This window comes from Mustela nivalis, assembly GCF_964662115.1.
Source record: "Mustela nivalis genome assembly, chromosome: 4".
NCBI lineage: Eukaryota > Metazoa > Chordata > Mammalia > Carnivora > Mustelidae > Mustela > Mustela nivalis.
The window spans coordinates 151577113-151595424 of record NC_139023.1 but is presented as its reverse complement, the minus strand read 5'-3'; the positions used below and the strand labels follow the sequence as shown (position 1 = coordinate 151595424).

General features: G+C 36.3%; 1 protein-coding gene across 3 annotated transcripts in view; it reads right to left on the bottom strand.

The window, feature by feature from the left end:
- Positions 1-380: 380 nt before the first annotated feature.
- Positions 381-18312, bottom strand: part of MTMR9 (myotubularin related protein 9) — a 57590-nt gene continuing 39658 nt past the window's right edge. For all 3 annotated transcript variants that reach the window (XM_082726914.1, XM_082726915.1, XM_082726913.1), the window contains 2 exons: positions 12081-12232; positions 381-5425 (listed from right to left, as the gene is read on the bottom strand). In XM_082726914.1, coding sequence (XP_082583040.1) covers positions 5262-5425; positions 12081-12232 — 316 coding nt within the window. In that variant the 3' untranslated portion in view covers positions 381-5261. The remainder of the gene's footprint in view (positions 5426-12080; positions 12233-18312) is intronic.

Below are 18312 nucleotides of genomic sequence, written 5' to 3'. Positions count from 1 at the left end.
TTCCCTTTTCCTTCATTGATTTATTCATGGTGATATGAACTAAGTAAACAGAATGCATAAATACATACTCGTAAATCTTGAGAGATATCTTTGAAATATTTATGTAGAAAGGTCATGAGGTCTGTAGCTTAACCTCAAATTTTTCAGCAAAATAATAGCAATAATACACACACACAATCAGGAGTGTCAAGTCAAAGGTGATAAATATTAATTATTCATTCAAGTTGAACAGTTTAGGGGAGATCATTGTACTATTTTGCAATGTTTTAGTGGCTCTGACTTTTTTCAAAATATAAGGTTTATATATAGCAGTTTTGAGATACTGCCAAAACCTTCATAGATATTTGAAAAAAAAATTAAAGTCAGTCTATAGATTTAATATTTACCAGCATTTGAATATATTCAAATTTTATTACCACTGTCTATAGACATTTAACACTAGCATCTTTGCAACAGTCCTCTGAGACAGAGAGCACACCACACACATCTTATATACTAGGATAATAGTTCCATGTTCAACAAGACTGTTTCATGATTAAGTAAACCAAGCCTGACAAAGCAGCCAACTCACCATGAGTGATTCCAGTTTCAGGACATAACTGAACTGATCACATAGGGAACATTACAAATAATATTAAAATGTTACAGAGACTTTAAAAAGTTTAGAATTCTTCCCTAAGACTATATATAGACAGGTTCACATAATAGAAACCTGTCCATTACAGCACTCTGAGGTTTTAGCAAAGCATACGTTATACACATATTTGTCATACAGTGCAATTTTATTATGTAAGACATGAATAATAGCACACTTAAATCCAAGAGTCACATTCAAATATATCAAGAATACAATCCAAATACCCGGCTATTGAAGAAAGACATATTCTTTTTTTTAATATTACTAAATTGTGCAAGTGCATTTTTAGTGTAGATGGTAAAAGATCTATAAGGATGCTAAACAACAGAACTCAGTGTATTTGTGTAGAATAATCCATGTCTCCAAAGATATGCGCATTTTAAAAGTGAAGCAAATGGAAAATGTCTTGGGCAGAGACACAGGCAGTGCTGCACAACTTTTTATTACAAATTACTGATACAGTTAATCTGTATACTCAAAGATCGTTAAACAGAATGTTTCTAAACATCAGGAAGCTTTCATCAAGAATTAGTTTTCAGGACAATGTAGTGTCTATAGTGACCCCCACTATTTTTCACTAAATTAAGCATAAACTACAGTTCCACAACAGAGTTCAAAAACAGGACTTTCTTAAGGGGAATTTAGATAAGAAGTTCATCCTACAGTTTCAAAGGGTCTCATCTGAGCTATTGGTTTAAAGGAAGAAGATGCTGTGGACACGATATAAAGACTCAGCGATGGTAGAAATAGTTTACTCAAGGAATAACAAATCAGAAACTGACACTATAAGGAAATTAGCATTTCATATCGTCTGAGAATAAATATTAATGGAGGAATTAGTCTTTAAATGTTTTTTGTTAAGATGGTAAATTACATAAAAATACTATCTGGTAATAACTTAGGATACCAGCTCTGGAGGGGGAAAAGATCTAAACCACATTAAAGAATAATAAATAACCAATCTATGTTGTCTTGAGGTATAATAAACCTGTATCAGATGTACTGAATGACTTCCTTCTCTGGTAAATTTTGAAGCTTCCAGGACAGGGAATCAAGTACTCTAAAATTTGCCCCCTTTTTGGTCCAGGAAATAACTTTCTGATAAAGGGTGCTCGTTATAGCCTCTTGTAGTTTTTACTCATTAAATCTGGATATGGATGAATACCAAGATTTTGCCTCAGATTGGGGTCTGATAATAAGTGAATCTGATGACCTGGTTAAAACTGATAGTTAAAATAGCTGATTTCAAAACCAGATCAACTACAAGAGTTACATCTCTACTAAGCAGATTTTAATTTATTTTAATTAATTAATTAGAGGGAGAGAGAGAGAAAGAGAGATAGCATGAGCAGCAGGGAGAGGGACAAGCAGGCTCCTGGCTGAGCAGGGAGCCTAACATGGGACTTGATCCCAGGACCCTGGGATCATGACCTGAGCCACCCAGGCACCCTGCAGATTGTTTTTTTTAAGTACAGCAAAATGTTCCTTCTATTTTTTCACTTCAAGAGACAAACTATTGATCAGACCTTTTCCATGATACTGATTTTTTTAATTTAGTGTAAATACTGAGTGAATCAAAGACTAAAATATCACTAAATTTCATCATTTAAAATGAAAAGCAATGACATATCACCTCTGTAAATGAGGCCACAGAATTCAAAGAAAGCTTTTAAATTACCTGTATGGGAACTGAAATGACTAACTGTTGTCTTCCAAAGTTTTCCCAAAAATCACTTTAAAATCTTGTTTTAAATGCCTAATTTCTCTTAGAAATAAAATATATTTATAGGTTGTTTTAATCCTACTAGATTTTATAGTTTCTGCTTGTTTTCTTCTCATTTAATAAAACCAGAATGAAAATCTTGACCAAGCAATTAATTAACTGAAAAGTCTTACCACCCAAAATGTTTCAAAATCTTAATATAATCAACCAACTATGTTCTTGTGGTTTCTAAAAAAAATTGTTAATTTAAAATCTAAGGATCCCTGTATTGCCAACAGAAGACTATAGCAATCTTTTTTATTTTCAGAATATTCTCTGTAGGACCTACTTTTGCATCCCTAAAGTATAAACCAGCCTTTACTACAAATGAATACATAAGATGCTTAATATATATAAACTTGATTATATCTCGCTTGATTATTATTGGCTCCTACGGGGTAATTCATTTGCTCACTAATTCTGCCACACTCTCTAAATTCAAGTTTTTAAAGCCACATTTATCAAAGGTAATTCTCCAACCTTAATGTTTAACAAGTATCTTCTCATGAGTATATCCATTTTATGTATTCTTCTCATCCAAGGAATGGGTAACTTCATAGTATTACAAAATCCCTCTTTAAAGTATATTAATAACGCACCTTTGACACAGTTCTTGAGTTTGGGAAAACCCTAATATTTGCATTATTAATGTCCCCTTTGAAAATGCACTGATATCGAAGTTCATCTTTATGACCTATAAACAGAACTGAGATTTGCACAATCCTGAACTATAAATTAATACTAAAATGCAAAACTTGTCCAAATAGCTTAAGATTGCTGCCTCAATAAAAGAAAAAGAAACACTATGCTATTATTGGACTCTGTCTCACACATAAAACATTCATCAGGAAGACAGGTTTAAATTGATGGCGTACAATTTCTCCATGACCAAGCCTAATAAAAGCCCTTATCCATGGAAGCCCAATGGCCTATGTCACCAGTGGGAGTTATTTCTAAAGAATCACTAAAAACAATAACAAAACAAAACTCTCAATAGTTTTCCATATGGGTCCGTTAACTGAGAAGGACTCCTTCCTATCTATTTTTGAGACAAAAACAGGAGCAAACAAAAGGATCAGCAGCATGAACAAATGTAGCAAGTGATTTTAAGGGGTGATAAAAAAGCTAGAGTATTTCCTATTTTAAAATATTAATATAAACATTTCACACAACATGGAGATATCAATAGCAAGATCTCCTTTGCTCCTTGCTGTAGCCTTTTGTGAGGGCTTTAATGCCTAAAGACTCAAAACTATAGCCAAGAAAAAAAGTCAAGAGTAAATCTGAGCTTAGAGAAGAAGGCAGGCAAATATACCAAAGGAGAGTTCTGATATGTGTTGTTGTTGTCCAAGCCTTTTGCTACCAGTCCAAGGAAACAAAAAAGATGAAGCCTGGGCAACTGGAGAAGGAAAGTATTTGCTATTTTCTAAGGTGTCTGAATGTGGCCATAGATTATGCTAAACTAGATATTTTTTTGAATTATATTTTTAGCTCAATATATAACTCTAAAGCAGGGTTCAGTTTTGGTATGCTTTACACTGAAATGGCTATAAACAGATGGGGTGAAAATGATATTAAACATTTATTCTTCGACTATCCTTTTAATAGAAAACTAAAATTGATAGTATTTATTAAAATGAACAGTGCCACAAAACAGAAATGTATATAGAAAGCACTGAACCACAGACTTTCAGCATAGCAGGCATAAACTAGCATAGCATAAATATGGTCATAACATTGAAACATTTCAATCTGTTTCTGCAGTTTAAAACATAGCTGTGTCATGTTCATAAACTTTCACCTCTACTTTAATTAGATTTGCCTAACATATAATGAACAAATCAGCAGAGTCGAGATAAATTTTCAAAAGGCTCAGGCCAACATGAAAGGTTTAAGCTTAGTATCAGTAAACTCTTTGAATACTTAAAAATAAAACATAACTTAATAAAACTTAACACATATAGATACATGAAACAGTACAGTAAGAACTTCGGACAAGGGCAGTGCATTTCTGGTTTAAGGAAACCGTATTTGTAGCTTAATTACAACAAACTAACATCTATCCTAAATGATGGTTTAATGGGATATCCAGCATTTGATACGCATTTAATATGTATGGTGAAAAACCAATTCAACAGTAACGATACTGTATCAGTAACAAAGACCTACTTTATTTCTATATTGCACATACTTTTACTGTCTGTTAAAATTTACTTCTTAATGTAAATATCAGAGGATTATACTATAATCCTTGTAAAAATATTTACCTTGAATAAATATTCAGATTTTCCTTTCTTGACAAACCAGAATGAGAATGAATTCAGCTTTGTTAATCCAAAGCTATTTTAAAGAGAAGGGCACAGGTGTTGGAAATAGCATGTTAATCACAAAATTCTTGGTTTATCAACCATTTCAGTTTTGAAAAATATTTCTGTATTTGGAGTGTTTAAAAGTCTGATCTTTTTTAAAACTAACAGATATTCCCTAAAGAGATTAATCATATCCTTGACTGGTCTGGAGCACTGTTTGGAAAATAGACACAGAAAAAATTTTAGGATTAAATGGCATATAACACAAATGGCATTAAATAGGTCACCTGTTTCACATAAAATAAAATGACTAGCACCTCCTTTCTGCTCCCAAAGTAGAGAGGCCTAACAAGCCACATGAATCATGAGTAACTACAGTAAGTTTCATTCATAAAGTATTGAGAAATCCACTATATTAGAGGGTTCTCACATCTAAAGCCTTATGTTCAAGGCTTCAGTTCACGGTGTAAAAGTGAACTGAAGGGCCAAGGGAGAGAGAGGTGGGATTCAGGTCCTGGAAGGTCCTTATTTATGCAGGTTGTGGGGAGACTTTTCAGGGACTCTCCTGCATTCCATCCTCAGTTTCCAGTTCTGCCAACTGCCTCCTAAGTACATTTACTTTTGCCTGTAATTCCTTGTTATATTCAATGATGTTAACCATTTCTTCATATGCTTCATCCAAATACTTGGAGGATCTGTTCCAACGTAGGAAAATACCTATTGAATCCAGTAAAGGAAGACAGAAGGCAAAAAGGTACATACAATGGATTAACATTATTCCATATATGATATATTCTTTTTTTTTTTTTAACATTTCGCTTCTATATTTTATTATACTCTGAAATAGGCAAGTATCTTGAGGTACTGAAAGTGTAACTAAATACACTAAAGCATCACTATTTCTTTGTACATAATTTTCATTCTTCAACCCCCCCCCACAAAATTATGAAATGAATTAAAACACTATTCTCTGATATATCCAGGATTATAAGTAAGCTGGTAACTTACAATGCCATAAATTTTCCAGTTCCACAATACAAATCTTTTTTTTTTTCAATTATAGATCTTTACTCAGACCTGTAGGACCTTATACATCTATAAAATCACTTTCACTACAAAAGTGACAGTTAAGGCAACAGCTGAACCATAAACATTTCATTTAAAAACCTAAACTTCCCAACAAACAAAAGCTTGGGACCAGATGGCTTCACAGGTGAATTCTACCAAACATTTGGAGAAGAGTTAATACTTATTCTCTTCAAACTACTCCAAAAAGTTGAAGTGGAAGGAATGTTTCCAAACTCATTCCATGAGGCCAGCATTACCCTGATACCAAAACCAAATAAACACAGTGCAAAAAAAAAAAAAAAAAAAATTGTAGGCCAATAACCCAGATGAAACTAGATGCAACAATCCTGAATAAAATATCAGCAAACTGAATTCAACAATACATGAAAAGCATCATACACCATCAAGCAGGATTTATTCTAGGGATGCCAGCATGGTTCAATACCCACAAATCAACACAATATACCACATTAACAAAAACAAGGATAAAACCAAGTGATCATCTCAATAGATGCAGACAAAGCATTTGATAAAATTCAGTATTCATTTATGATTAAAAACTCACAACAAACTGGTTACAAAGGCTGTGCATGACAAACCAACAGCTAACATACACAACAGTGAAAAGCTGAAAGCTTTTCCTCCAGATCACAGATAAGATAAGGAGGCCTACTCTTACTAACACTTTTATTCAACACAGTATTGGAGATCCTAGCCCAGAAATCAGACAAGAAAAAGATATAAAAGGCTCTCAAATTGGAAAAAAAGTAAAACTGCCACTATCTGCAGATGATATAATATTATATATAAAAAATCCTGAAGACTCCACCAAAGAACTATTGAAACTAGTAAATTCAGTAAAGTTGAAGGATATAAAATACACATAAACCCACATTTTTATACAGTAATAATGAACTACCAGAGAAATTAAAAGATAAAAAATTCCATTTATAGTTGCATAAAAAACCCTATGAATAGGAGGACAAGCTTTCACCAAAGAGGTAAAAGAACTAAGATACTGATAAACTGAAGACAGCACAAATAAATGGGAAGATATACCATGCTCATGGACCGGAAGAATATTGTTAAAATGCCCATACTACTCAAAGTATCTCCACATTCAATGCAATCCCTATCAAAAGGCATTTTTCACAGAAATAGAACAAATAATCCTAAAATCTGTATGAAAACACAAAAGACCCCAAATAGCCAAAGCAATCTTGAGAAAAGAACAAAGCTGATTTCACCTTCCCTGATTTCAATATACATTACAAAGCTACAGTGACCAACAAAACAATATGTTAACAGCACAAAAGCAGACACATTGATCAACAAAACAGAATAGAGTCCAGCAATAAGCCCCTATTTACACAGTCAACTCTTCAACAAAGGAGGCAAGAATATATAGTGGAGAAAAGATGGTCTCTTCAATAAATGATGCTGGGAAAACTGGACAGCTACATGCAAAACAATGTACTGGACCACTTTCTTATATCATATGAAAAATAAACTCACAATGGATTAAAGATTTAAAGGTAAGAACAGAAGTGATAAAACTCCTAGAGGAAAGCATAGGCAGTATTTTTTGACATCAGTCTTAGCAGGAATTTTTTGGATATGTGTCCTCAGGCAAAGGCTAACAAAACCAAAAGTGAACAAATGGGACATCTGACTAGAAAGCTTTTATTTATTCATTCATTGATTTATTTATTTATAAAAGATTTTATTTATTTATTTGACAGAGAGAGACATTGAGAGAGGGAATACAAGCAGGGGGAGTGGGAGAGGGAGAGGGAGAAGCAGGCTTCCTGCAGAGCAGGGAGCGGGATGTAGGCCTTAAGCCAGGACCCCGGGCTCATGACCTGAGCCAAAGGCAGACTTAATGACTGAGCCACCCTCATGCTCATGACCTGAGCCAAAGGCAGACTTAATGACTGAGCCACCCAGGTGCCCCAGACTAGAAAGGGAAAGCTTTTTAAAAAAAAATTTTTTTTTACGATTTTATTTATTTATTTGACAGAGAGAGAAAGAAAGAGAGAGACATAGCACAAGCAGGGGGAGCAACAGGCAGAGGGAGAGGGAGAAGCAGGCTCCCCACTGAGCAGGGAGCCTTAAGTGGGGCTCTCCCAGGAACTCGGGATCATGACCTAAGCCGAAGGCAGCCGCTTAACAAATGAGCCACCCAGGTGCCCCATGACTAAAAAGCTTTTAAACAATGAAGGAAACCATCAACAAAACAAAAGGCAACCTACTTATTTTCAAATGATATAACTGATAAAGGGTTGCTATAAAATATATAAAGGAATAACTTAATTCAACATTAAAAAAAATCCAATTAAAAAAAAGGTATATGACTTGAATAGACATTTCTCCAAAGAAGATATATAGATGGCTAAGAGACACACAAAAAGATGCTCAACATCCCAAATTATCAGGGTAAAATGCAAATAAAAACCACAATGAGATATTAGCTCACACCTGTCAGAATGGCAAAAAGACAAGAAATAACAACCACTGGCAAGGATGCAGAGAAAAGGGAAACCTCATGCACTATAGGTGGGAATGCAAAATTGTGTAGCCAATATGAAAAACTGTATGGAGATTCCTCATAATATTAAACATAAACTACTATATGACCTAGCATTTCAACTTCTGGGTATTTATCCAAAGAAAATAAAGACACAAATTCCAAAAGAATGCACCCTTATGTTAAGAGCAGCATTATTTATGATAGCCAAGGTATGGAAGCAACCTAAGTATCCACCAACAGATGAATGGGTAAAGAAGATGTGGTATATATATACCACAATGGAATACTACCCAGTCATAAAAAAAAAAAAATGACATCTTCCTATTTGCAACAACATATGTAAGTCCAGATGGTATTACGCCATAAATACCACATGATTTCACTTAGATGTGGAATCTAAAAATGAAAACCAAAACAAACAAACAAAAGAAAATAGAACCACACTCACAGATACAGAGAACAATTTGATAGTTGCCACAGGGGAGGGAGATGGGGTGATGGACAAAATAGGAGAGGATTAAAAGGCACAAAATTCTAGTTATAAATAAGACATGGGGATGCAATGTATTAGAGTTAATAACAGTGTAACAACTTTGTATGGTGACAGGCTGTAGCTAGACTTACCATGATGATCACTGTGTAATGTATGTAAATGTTGAATCACTATTTTGTACACCCGAAACTAATTATATGTCAACTACACTTTAATCAAGGAAAATAATAAAAACCTCAACTTCCGTGCTCTGTCTCTTAAGAGGTGCTCTTTTAATTCTACAGGCACATCCTTCTTTTCCCAATAATTATCCTTTTTTTTTTTAAAGATTTTATTTATTTATTTGACAGAGAGAGATCACAAGTAGACAGAGAGGCAGGCAGAGAGAGAGAGAGGGAAGCAGGCTCCCTGCTGAGCAGAGAGCCCGATGTGGGACTGGATCCCAGGACCCTGAGATCATGACCTGAGCCGAAGGCACGGCTTAACCCACTGAGCCACCCAGGCGCCCCCAATAATTATCCTTTTATTATAGACTAAAAGGAAACATTTCCTCATCTGCACAGATCTACATTAACTGTACCATCCCAACATCATGGGTTAAAGACATTCAAATAAGGAGGTACAAAAACTTCCCAGGCAGTAATATGTCAGTAGCTGTTAAGTTCATGAACGTTTTACGATTCTTTAAAACACTTTCTATAAACCAATCTGCCAGAACCATAAAGTTACTCTCCATCAGAAAGGGAAAACAGAAACATAGCTTGAAGACTGAACTTCGTGGATTTTTCCATTATATAAGCCTGTGTTTGAAATCCTGTTCTTCAATTCAGGAATTACTTAACACTAATGGTTAACTACATAACATAAACAGAAGAGAGACATTTTAAGGTCAAAGAGTAATCTCATTATACAACCCATATACCTACTATGAGAAGATTTTACCTTGCACAGAATTTCTTCCATTTCTAAGCTGAGGCACTAAAGACATACAGAAACTCTATTCTTAATGGAATGGTAGGAATTCATTCATGTAACAAGATTTCCTCCAATCACTTCATCTCTAAACTCTCAATGAGGTTTGGTAAAAACTAGTTTAATCATCCCTTAGGCCATCCAACTCCAATTATGGCTTTTCTCCCGAATAGCTAGTCTCTTACTTTACGTATTAAACATGACAGTGGCTTCTAGGCAAACTGTCCCAGAAATCTTTAACAAAAAGTTTGGCTGTAATGTCTCATTGAAGAGATCACTGATCCTGCACAGGTGACTGTCTACAACAATTGAGAAAGAGGCAAAGAGAAGTTCTGAGCAGCCAGAAATTTCCAAGCACTAAAGCTCAGACTCCAAGAATCTGGAGACTATCTGAGGCTGCTTTCTCACAACTCTAACTTGGGAACACCTCAACAGATAAGATTAGAAGCATAAACCGAGGAGGAAGGAAGGCAGCTAATGACAGATATGCCAAGAGGAATGAGAGGTGAGAGCTGACATACAGATAAGTGACAGAGACCCAGTCTCAAACTCAGAGAGCAAAGCAATCTGAGGCCCTTTTACAGTTAAAGAGCAGTTTCCCACATATGAATTGCCCTTGTGGGCATAACATATTAAAATGTGGTATAATAACTGACATTTATGGCAATTCAGTTCAATTACCAAACAGCTAGCATTCCTTGTGTGTATACTTGGTGCTGTTTAATACAAAGATGAGGGGTGCCTGGGTGGCTCAGTCAGTAAAGCCTCTGACTTTTGGTTGAGATCATGATCTTGGGGTCCTGGGATCAAGCACTGTGCTGGGCTCAGTACAAGAGTGTGCTTGAGATTCTCTTCTCTCCCTTTTTCTCTGCCCCTCCCCCTGCTCATGCTCTCTCCTTCCTCAAATAAATAAATGAATCTTTCAAAAATACAAAGATGAATAAAGATGTACTTATTACCTTCAAAATGATTAAAAAGAAATGGCACTTTGTAATCTTTGTTTAATAGATGGCTAATATATTTTAGATTTTGGTTAGATTTTTAAAAACAAGCTTTGGTATTTATGGAAATAAATTTCAGGAGTCTGAAAAATTAATGTAGGTTAAATACCTTCTTTAGAATGGACTGGAAAATTAAGTATGAACTACTGTTCCCATGAACAATGAGATATGTACATCAGTGCATAGAAAACATTATGTATGTTTATAGAACCTTACCAGAATAACTGGTTCATTAACGCTTCTATTGCATTTAGCCATAGTAAACTTTCCTATTGGCTATTTAATAACGGAAACAGAAACCATCTGCTTGGAGCTCAAAATTTATTCCTACAAACTTTTCTACACATGTACTTTCCCTAATACCCATGAGAATGAGAATACCCAAAGGGGGAAAAAGATCCAAAAACAAGAAGTGTTGGCAAGGATGTGGAGAATTTGAAACCCTCATGCACTGTTGGTGGAACTGTAAAATGGTACAACTGTTATGGAAAATGGTATGGTGATTCCTCAAAAATTAAACAGAATTATCATATGATCCAACAATTCCACTTCTGGGTACATAACCCAAAAAATCAAAAGCAGTGTCTTGAAGAGATATTTGTGCATCTGTGTGCCAACAGGTAGAAGCAACCCAAGTGCCCATCAGTGTAAGAATGGGTTAAAAAAAAATGTGGTAAACCCATATGATGGCAAACTATTCAACCTTAGACATTCTGACACAGGCTACAATATGGATGACTCTTGAGGACATTATGTTAAGTGAAAGAAGTCAGTCACAAAACGACAAATGCTGTATGATCTCGCTCATATGAGGTATCTAGAGTTGTCAAACTCATAGACACAGAAAGCAGAAAGGTAGTTACCAGGGGCAATGGGAAGTTGTTTAATGAGTAGAGAGTTTCAAATTTGCAAGAAGAAAAGTTCTGGAGGTCTGTTTTGTAACAACAGGAATATACTTGACAAGAATGAACTGTATACCTAAACATGGTTAAGCTGGTAAATTTTAGTCACAATTAAAAATAGTAATGTATCTTCCTACCGAGGGAAAATGTCCAATATTAACAGCAGTATCCATTGAATAACCACTGTTTATTTCTGAAATGGGGGCTGAACAAAACAAGTATGACTAGATAACAAATGTGAAAGAGAGAACCATGTCCACACTGAGAAAAAAAGAGCAATCACAGAGAGTTCTGAGGCTCAGGTCCACTCACCATCTTCAAATGTTAACAACAGCAGGTATCCAGAGGCAGTTCAGAGAGGATCCTTGACCATCAATAAAAAGTCTACAAAAGATGCACGGCTTACCTTCCCATAGCTGAAGACTCTGTGGAGCAACTGAAGGCCAGATGACAAGATTGTTGGCTTCAAAGAGAGGATTGGTGAACTTACTCAGTTCACCAGGCCGATTGACCCAAGACCACAGAGACATCGTCTTCTGCTGCAGCTTCAACTTACATCTGATTAAGGAAGAAAACTGCCATTAAAGCAATTACATGGTAACAACCATCATTAAATGCTCCTCCCCAGAGGACAGTTTCTTCTCTGTGTATATTAAAACTTTTAACAGATGAATAAAATGTTGTAGGATGACAGTATTTGTCAGAAAATCCAACCAGCATTATAACTCTCAGTAATAAAACAAGGATAAAACCAGAATCTGGTCATGTTAGGCATAGTGTTAAACAATAACCCAGAGAACAGAATGTTACTATATACAACTCCTTTATTGTATCTGGAACTGTGTTTTATTTTTTAAAGATTTTATTTATTTAGTTGTTAGAGAGCGAGAGCATGCATCAACACAAGCATGGGGAGAAACAGAATCCCCTCTAAGCAGGAAACCTCATATGGGGCTTGATCTCAGGACCCTGAGATCATGACCTGAGCCAAAGGCAGACACTTAACTGAGCTACCCAGGCACCCCGGCATTGTATTTTAATTTAAAATAACTAAATATAAAAGTAACTTCCTTTTTTTTGTTTTGGAAAAGTCTAGAATGCACAGAACAATGATTAGAAACATATTAAAAATGGAGGTTGAGTCAAATCTCAAAGCCTAAAATTTTTTAGAGACTTAGCTCCTAGGACAAATAGATTACATGAACATAAAATGCAGATGGACTGTCAAAGAATAAAAATGAATATATCTTGATGTAAATACAGATACGATCTACATTTATATACAATGAACAGCCTTCATAAGAATAACCCTGGACTGCCTGCGTGGCTCAGCTGGTTAAGCAAACTGCCTTCGGCTCAGGTCATGATCCCAGAGTCCTTGGATCAAGTCCCATGTTAGGCTCCCAGCTCCATGGTGAGTCTGCTTCTCCCTCTGACCTTCTCCCCTCTCATGCTCTCTCTCACTCAGTCTCTTTCTCTCTCAAATAAATAAATAAAATTTAAAAAACCAAACAAACCTGGAATTCTGTAACACTCTGTTATCATAGAATAAAGTGAACTGGTGGAAAGTGAACTGGTACATTTAAAATAAAAAAAAATTTTTTAACAAGAACTGAAAGATAATTTGTGGTAAACCTTACATCAACCAAAAAGAGAATATATTCAATTTTCACAGGGTTCTACTCAAGTTGAAATTTTGCTATAAAATTGGTTTTGTCTCTGGAATTACTAGATTATTAGTTCATTACGCACATCCTTTTTATGCTAGCAATAAAAAGAATCCACATAACCAAAGAACCACCCCCCCCCATGTAGTACTACAATTTAATTGCTAGGATAGCAAGTCCTATACTATGTCCCCAGGAACCAGGCATGGCGAGGATAGGAAACCACCGTATCCACTGCTCCTGCAGTAAGTGGTTTGGCCCTGCCCCCCAAGACTATCACTAGCCAGTCACTGAAGTTTTCCCACCTGAGCCCACCCCATAGAGCTTCAGAATTCTCAATCAGCCCTATGACAGGATCTACCAAATGGCAATCAGAATGTGAGATAAAATGCTACCGTGATCCCTTTATTAAAGGCTAGTTCTGGGGTAAAAGTAAACATAACATCAAAAAGTAGTCCATAGTCAAACATATTATTTAAATGCTGAATTAAAGTTATAAATGTTGCTTTACTGAAGAGTGTCTTCAAGCCTTTAACAATTATTTTGTGACTTTTTGAGAGGGGACATTATACTACATTATCCAAATTTTAACAAGTAAACCACCAATTCTCCTCCTCCCCCATAAGAGTATAGTCCAGGGGTTAAGCTGAACATGTTTTAAGAAATGGCAGGATTAGGGATGCCTGGGTGGCTCAGCTGGTTAAGCATCTGACTTTTGATTTCAGCTCAGGTCATGATCTCAGGGTTGGGAGATCAAAATCCACATCAGGCTCTAATGCTAAGTGCAGAGCCTGCTTAAGATTCTCACTCTTCCTCTCCCTCTGCCTTTCCCCATAGCTCCCATGTGTGTGCACCCTGCCTCCCCACACATTCTCTCTTAAAAAAAGAGAAGAGAAATGGCAGGATAAGATACTAGATTTCTAACACATTTAAGTGCCATGAAGCATTACCTTTGTGATGATTATTTGTATGTAATCTTTTTTTAAAATTTAGATTCAATTAGCAAATATATAGTACATCTTTAGTTTCAGACGTAGTATTCAATAATTCATCAGTTTCCTATAACCCCCAGTGCTCATCACATCACTATATGTAATTTTATCTGGTCAAAACAAATAAACCAAAACCAAAAGCCTTGACATGTACAATTTTGTTTTGTTCATCATTTTAAAAGCATATCTGAGTAAGAATCCTTTTTGGTGTAATATCTTTTAATTGCTTGGAATTAGTGAAATTGTCAATAAATTACATTTTATATGCAGACTCCCAACTGCTAAAGGTTACCAATTATCTCTCCTTTTCTTAAGGATCAGATGACATAGAGCATGAAGTACTTGCTGTCACATTTAGTAGAATCAAAGTGCCAGCCAGAGTACTACTGTGGCTCTGGGTCAAAGTGCCATCGGTGGTTAAGTTCTAGGCTCGTGGCTAAGCAGGTGATAGAAAATTCAAAGAAAAAATGGATGAATTTAAATGCCTATTATGTGACAAGTATTATGCTGGTTTTCATATATGCGTTATTCGATCCTCACTGTAACCCAGTGTCTCAGAGATTAAGTTTTGCCTGTAAAAGGAGCAAAAACAGATTCAGAGAAGTCATCCGGCTAGTAAGTGCTATAGTGGAGATTCAAACTCAAATCTTCTAATTTCAAGACTTGAATATTTTCCACGAAAGAACACTGCAGAGAATGAGGAAGGAGCTGATCATAGTAAAAAGAAAGGTACCTAAAGTTTCTCAGAGCATAGTTTAAAATGTTGCATGTAGGTGTGGGACTTCTGGAACGACAGGGTACAGATATCTACATATCTCCTCCAAAAAGTTAAGAAAAGAGTGGGAAAAACAGTAAAAATAAATACTTTCACAACTCTGGAAATTAACAAAAGGCTTGTGACAATCTGAGGAACATCATTCAAGAAAAACTAACGAGCCTCTGAAAGAACAGTATTCGGAACATTTCAACTTGGCCAATGCCAACACCCTTTCCCCAGCTCTGCAGTATCACTGCAAACCAGCAGCCTTGTTGCCAATTAGAGGGACAAACCAGCCTTGGAGCTCCTCAAATAATACCACCCTCAGAGCACGTCAATATTTCACGATGTCCTCCAGCCCCCCGTAAAGCCTCCTTTGTAGGGTGTTGTGGTTATTTGACACTGACTCACAGTTTTCTCAGAAGGAAAAGCCCTATTCCCCAGGATATTTGTCAAAAACAATGGGGGGGCAGGGGACAAAACAAATGAACAAATAAACAATGAGCCAGAACTATTTAACATCACAGTTGCCTGAGGCTGCCATGCCAGTTGGGGCAAATAAGAGCCTAGGAAAAATAAAAGATTTGGGCAACGAGATGTCCATGGGCAGCAGGGGTTGAGATGGGGGCTTTTAAAGCTCTGACATACCCCTGGGAATTCAAAAGGGTGTGCACATGCCTAGGAAATGCTTGGGATAGCCCCAATTCTTGCTCCTCTGGCTGAACCGAGGCCCTGTATAACCTGATGGTGAAAAGAGAGCTATGAACTAACTACCTGAGCACTGAAGTCATGTCTAATACACATATAGAGCGCCCCTCAGCAAAGGAGGTAAGAAATAACCATTCAGGAAGTAGAGAATCTAATTTCCAGATTTGCCATATCATATTATCTAAAACATCAGTTTTCAAAAAAAGCAAATTACAACACACATAAAGAAACAGGAATGTGTGGCCCATACTCAGGGGAAAAAAAGAAATTGTCCCTTGGGAGAGGCAGAACATATCAAACTTACTAGACAAAGGCTTTATTTAGGATTTTATTTATTTATTTGGGAGCAAGCAAGAGAGTGAGCATGAGTTGGGGGAGGGGCAGAAGAAGAGGGAGAAGCAGACTCCCTGCTAAGCAGAAAGCACCACTAGGGGGTGGGTCTCAGGATGCCAGGACTCTGGGATCATGACCTGAGCTGAAGGCAGATACTGAACTGACTGAGCCACCCAGGTAATCCCACTAGACAAAGGCTAAATTAGCTATCATAAATGTGTTTGAAGAGCTAAAGAAAAATGCCTGAAAAATTAAGGAGAGTAGGAAAACAATGCTATACCAAATGGACAATGTCAGTAAAAGTTATAAAAAGAAATAAACAATTCCTGATTTTAAAGTACAATTGAAATGAAAAAATGACCACATAAGTTCAACAGCGGATTTAAGCTGGCAGAAGCACTAGTGAATTTGAAGATAGGTGAATTAAGATTATTAATTTCTGAAGAAAAGAAAAATTAAAGAAAATTGAAAAGAATCTCCAAAGCTGTGGAATACCACCAAATATACCAACATGCACCATGGGAGTTCCAGAAGGAGAAGAGAAAAAGGCAAAAAAAAAATGTTTGGAAAATAATGTCTGAATACTTCTCAAATATGATTCTACATACCTTAGACAATCAAGTCTAAGGTATGTAGAATTGGACTACATACTAAGGTATGTAGTCTTGGATTTATCCTCCAAGTAGGATAAATTCAGTGTCCACACTGAGACACATCAGTGTCAAAGTGTCAAAAGCCAAAGAAAAAGAGAATTGTAAAAGCAACAAGAGAAAAATGACTCATTATATACAGGGGACTCAATGAAAGTAATGGTTGACTTATCAGAAATCATGAGGCCGGAAGGCAATGGTATGACATGTTCAGGGTACCTCGTGACACAGCTGATTAAGCATCTAACTCTTGGTTCAGCTTAGGTGGTGATTTGCTGGTCATGAGATCAAGCCATATGGCAGGCTCTGTGCTCAGTGTGAGTCTGCTTAAGACTCTCTCTTTCTTTCTGCCTCTGCCCCTCCCCTCCACACACTCTCTCTTTAAAATAAATAATCTTAAAAAAAAAAAAGACTATTGATCAAGATGTCTATATCAGCAAAACTATACTTAAAAAATGAAGAAGACCGATCCCACTAAAAATGGCAGAGTCAGCAGCTCCAAATGCCCATCCTTCCAGAGAAACATTGAAAACACAAGTAGAAACTGTGAGAACCTACTTTGTAGAAGTAGAAGTACACAGCACACAACCAAATGAAGAATCAAGGAAAAGGGAACTTGAAAAACAATAAAAAAAGATTAATGATATTTTTATTTGCTCTTGCCCTACTGTTTCCCTAACTCATGGAGGTCTTGAAGATGGCAGCCCACGATCTTAGTATGGGACCCTGGTTCCTGGAGCCAGAGGGAATAGAGCAGTCCCCATTCACAAAGAATTGTGTCTCTCTTCTAACTTGACCAAGGGCTACCTGAAAGACTTGTCTGTTATGTCTAACTTCGAAATCACCATGGGCAGGAAAGTGATGGGCATTCCCAGAAAACATAAGGTGAATGGACAGTCTGTAGCCATCTGAGTAAAAAGGTTATGGATGAAGGGTACAACAGAGCCCCAAAAGCCCAAGGGAAAAGATTCTTTGGAAAATCAGTGTATTCAAAGCTGCCCATGTATACTGAGGCTTTGAGAAAGCCATTTGTATACCAAAGGCAGGGAACATGCTCAGAAGAGGCCCAAGAAGATCCCAAGAAGATCCCAAGATTTTGGCTGATCCCTAGGCTCAGTGAGGGCCAGAAGTTAAGGATGAGGCCTGAGTTAAGTATTGAAGGAATATTCCAGCACAATGCCCATCTATCTGTAAAGACTGCAAAAGGATTTTTTTTCCTTTGTTTTAAGTGGTTTTCCCTATCACTTTTCCCCTCCCTCTTTTCAACTCTCTCTTTTGTCTCCAGCCATTCAAGGAAATCACTGTCAAACACTAGCTCCACACAAACTGAAAGAACAGATACTTCAGAAACTACACATGAGAGAAAAATACACTTTACAAAATAGTTTAGAAAAGGTCTAAATAAACAAACAGTTACAGCTTACGGCAAGCAATAAATACAAACTCTGAGGACTGGGAAGAAGAATCTGATTTCCAGAGAAATCACATTATGACATTATAATATTTTACATGTCCAGATTTAAAATTACAA